General features: G+C 39.3%; 1 protein-coding gene across 1 annotated transcript; it reads right to left on the reverse strand.

Annotated features, from left to right (window-relative positions):
- Positions 1-2,445: 2,445 nt before the first annotated feature.
- LOC106770287 lies at positions 2,446-3,018 on the reverse strand. The gene has a single exon (XM_014656105.1). It carries the CDS (start codon positions 3,016-3,018, stop codon positions 2,446-2,448), a length of 573 nt encoding a protein of 190 aa, XP_014511591.1.
- Positions 3,019-3,523: the final 505 nt, after the last annotated feature.

Here is a 3,523-nt window from a genome sequence, read left to right on the forward strand (position 1 = left end):
TTTCAAAAAGCAGATAAACTTGCTCTCATACACTCATTTATATCACTCCCCCTTTGTGCATTGCTAAGGGTGTCAGATCTACCCTCTTTATGGTGATGGGCACTTCATTCGGGTTCCTCTGAAAATGTCCTCCAGGGACGCACATAACCCTCTCAATCTCCTCATACTCTCTGAACTCCCCTAAGTTCAGCGCAAACTGGCACTGCTCGCCAGGTCACTCAGTGCCTAAGAAGCTGTTAATGGTGTCGGGGTCATATCGGATGGCCTACCCCCTAACATAGCTAGTGTGTCTCCCCATCGACACTCCTCCTCTGGGTAAGGCATTTGTATAGAATTCTTTCACAAGTTCAATACTAGCCAACGCAGGATATGTAGCCAATTTCTCCCAGTTTCTTCTCTCAATCTCCAACCCAAACTCAGGAGCCAAGTCTGGAATAAAAATAGTCTTCCTCTTCATCAACAGTCTTCCCAACAGTCTTCACCCTCCTTGAAGATGACAACATCCCTACATCAAATGAAGTTCATAAAACCACAAAAATTCATCATTAGAGGTTAGTAAATCATCAATCATACTCCTAATTAAGCATTGTCCAATGCTGAGGGAAGAATAGGACCCCTCAGCGTCCCTGCATCAGAAAATAAAGCAACCATTCAAAACCTGACGCCCACCGCTCAGCGTCCAAAGTGACCGCTCAACGACGGCGTCGAGGGTTTTAAAAACCCTTTCCTAAATGCTTTAATCTCCACTCAATCACATATTTCATCATTTCAGACCAAATTTATGCAATACAATCGGTGCAAAAGGTTTCTATTTCATCAACTCGTGCATAGAAATCAAAAGCCCTAATTTTCATGTTCCTACACATGTTCTTCATCAAATTTCAATTTTAGAAACCCTAACAATGAAATTGCATAACTTACTTGAGTGGAGATCCTCTATATGCTTGCAAGACTCTTTTTAATTGATGATAAATGTCTCCCAATGCAAAGCTCTCGCCAAAACCCCCAAACTTTTGACAATGGAATGGTTAAAAATGAGATTTTTGTGAGTGGGTGATGGGAAAAGTGGAGAAAATCCTTTGGGAAGCTCTTGAAAGTGAAAGATAGATGTTAGGGTTCGTAGAGACCGCTTGGGCGAACTCTAAAGAGAAATTTTCAAAGTGCAGAAACCCCCAAAAAGCTGAGCTTTTAAAAACCCGTGTTAGGGTCTGCGTCGCCACCGCTCAGCGGCTAAATGGACCGCTCAGCGGTGAGCGTTAAAAAAAAATTCTATCTTCTTTCCTTGCCTTCACATGTTCAAACTTGTAGCACTTAAATTCAACTTTCAATTTTTTTTAATTGTATGCCTTTCCCCTCTCACATGCAACATTCAAACCAATAATGCACTAGAACAGAGTTAAAAACAAGAAAATAATCAACTGGGTTGCCTCCCAGGTAGCACTTGTTTAACGTCACGAGCCTAACCCAAACCTTCTAGCATTCATCAATAAGTGCCTCCCAACACCTTTCAGTAGGTGTACTTACCTGTATCCCTCAGTAGATACATAAAAATTAGCATCCCTCAATAGATTCTACCCAAAAATTGTTTAAAAATCCAAAAATTACATGTCCAAAATAGGTTTAAACCCTTTTTTGGTCCCTAAGTTAAGTTTTGATGTTCAGTTTAGTCCCCGCTTTTAAAAATGTCAACCTTTAGTCCCTATGATATGAAAAATGTATCAAATCAGTCCTCATGACAAAACTTAATGAACAATAAATCACAAGTTTTCATACCTAGGTATCCAATATTTTGTGATTTGATAATGGAAGGTGTTATGAACAACAAATTACTTAATGAAAAACTTGTGATTTGTTAACGAATAGGACTGATTTGATACACTTTTCATATCATAGGTACTAAAGGTTGACATTTTTAAAAGCGAGGACTAAACTGAACATCAGAACTTAACTTAGGAACCAAAAAAGGGTTTAAACCTCCAAAATAAAATAAACTGAAACTAATGTTTTACAACAAATAATATGTCCTCCAGCAAATCACGTCTCTTCATTCATATTGGTGTCTTTGGTGCACCAATTCCTTATCTTCCTTCTATCTACCTTCTTGGTACGTCTGGAGAATGGTGCTTCAATCTCCACCACTCCTTTCTCTTTAAGCTCTTTCACTACCCACTCCTTCTTCTTGTACTTTACCTTTATACTAGGTCGGAGTGGTGTGTCTTGTGAGTGGATTGTTCCTCCTTTATCTACCTTTTCATCTTTAGGTACCTGCAAAAGATTACAATCATCAGTGTCAGTACCTTCAAATTCTTCTGATGTAGCTCCTCTCATTGAAGCTTTATGTTTAGCTCTCTTTTGTAGTCTTGTGAGCTTTTGCCTAGATCCATTATACATTAGGACACTTTCTTGGTCTTTCAACATTATTCTCCCGTCAAAGATACTCATTACTTATTTAGAAGTTTTAATGAAAGGCCTCCCCAGGATTAATGGAATCCTTCCACTCGTATTCATTTCCATGACTATGAAATCAACCAAGAATTCAAGATGTTCAATCCGAACAACTACATCTTCCATCACACCAATCGGCCTTGAAGATGTCCCATCTGCCACCATCACCATAACATTCAATGGTTTCAATGTTAATCCTCCGATTTTATTCAAATAGGATAAAGGCATCATGTTAATACTAGACCTAGAGTCTAGCATGGTTTCCCCCACATCTACATCTTCAATCATGCATGGAAGAGTAAGACTTCCTGGGTCCTTCATCTTTGGTGGATGACGTCTTTTCCTAGCCTTTATATGCAATTCTTGTTCTTCTTCTTCATCCAAATTAATCTCCTCTCCAAGATAGTATTTTATGCGCTTGGAGTAAACAGGAACTTGGGGAAGAGTTTCAATTAAAGGAACAAGAATCACCTGGTTAAAAATTTCCCTGAATGGCCTACAGTGACTTCTTTTCTCATTCTCTCCATTTTTTTCAATCCTCTCCTCTTCTTCTTCACTGCTCTCGATCTCCATGTTTTCACTCATCTCCTCATCTTCCTCCTCACTACTCTACACCTCAATAACTTACTCCTTTACTTTTATCTTAATCACAACAACTTTGCATTCCTCCTTAGGGTTAACATCAGTATTAGGCCTAAATTGGTTCTTTTCTGTGGTCTCCACCCTTTTTGCTAGTTGACTCATCTGCCTCTCCAGGGTTCTGAAGTTAGCCTGGTGACATGCATAATGAGAATCATAGACCTTTATAAATTTATCAAATCTATCAGTAAGGTCTCTGACATTCTCTGTCAAGTTAGCCACTTGCTGCCATAAGGGTGAAGGTTGTTGTCTGTTGTTGAAGAGGCCTCCTGTTTTCCCAGATGGGTTATTTTGACTAGGTCCAATACTAGGGTGGTTCTTCCAACCTTGGTTAAAGTTACCTTGTTTGAAATATCCATTCCTATTTTGGAACTGATTACCCTCGTAATTAGCCTCCTGTTGCATCTCCTCCGGCATAGCACATTGACCATTAATGTGG

Source organism: Vigna radiata, chromosome 8 (assembly GCF_000741045.1).
Source record: "Vigna radiata var. radiata cultivar VC1973A chromosome 8, Vradiata_ver6, whole genome shotgun sequence".
Taxonomy (NCBI): Eukaryota; Viridiplantae; Streptophyta; class Magnoliopsida; order Fabales; family Fabaceae; genus Vigna; species Vigna radiata.

Excerpts from the sequence above, each read along its gene's own strand:
- LOC106770287 (XM_014656105.1), bottom strand. The coding sequence starts at position 3,018 with ATGGAGATCGAGAGCAGTGAAGAAGAAGAGGAGAGGATTGAAAAAAAT.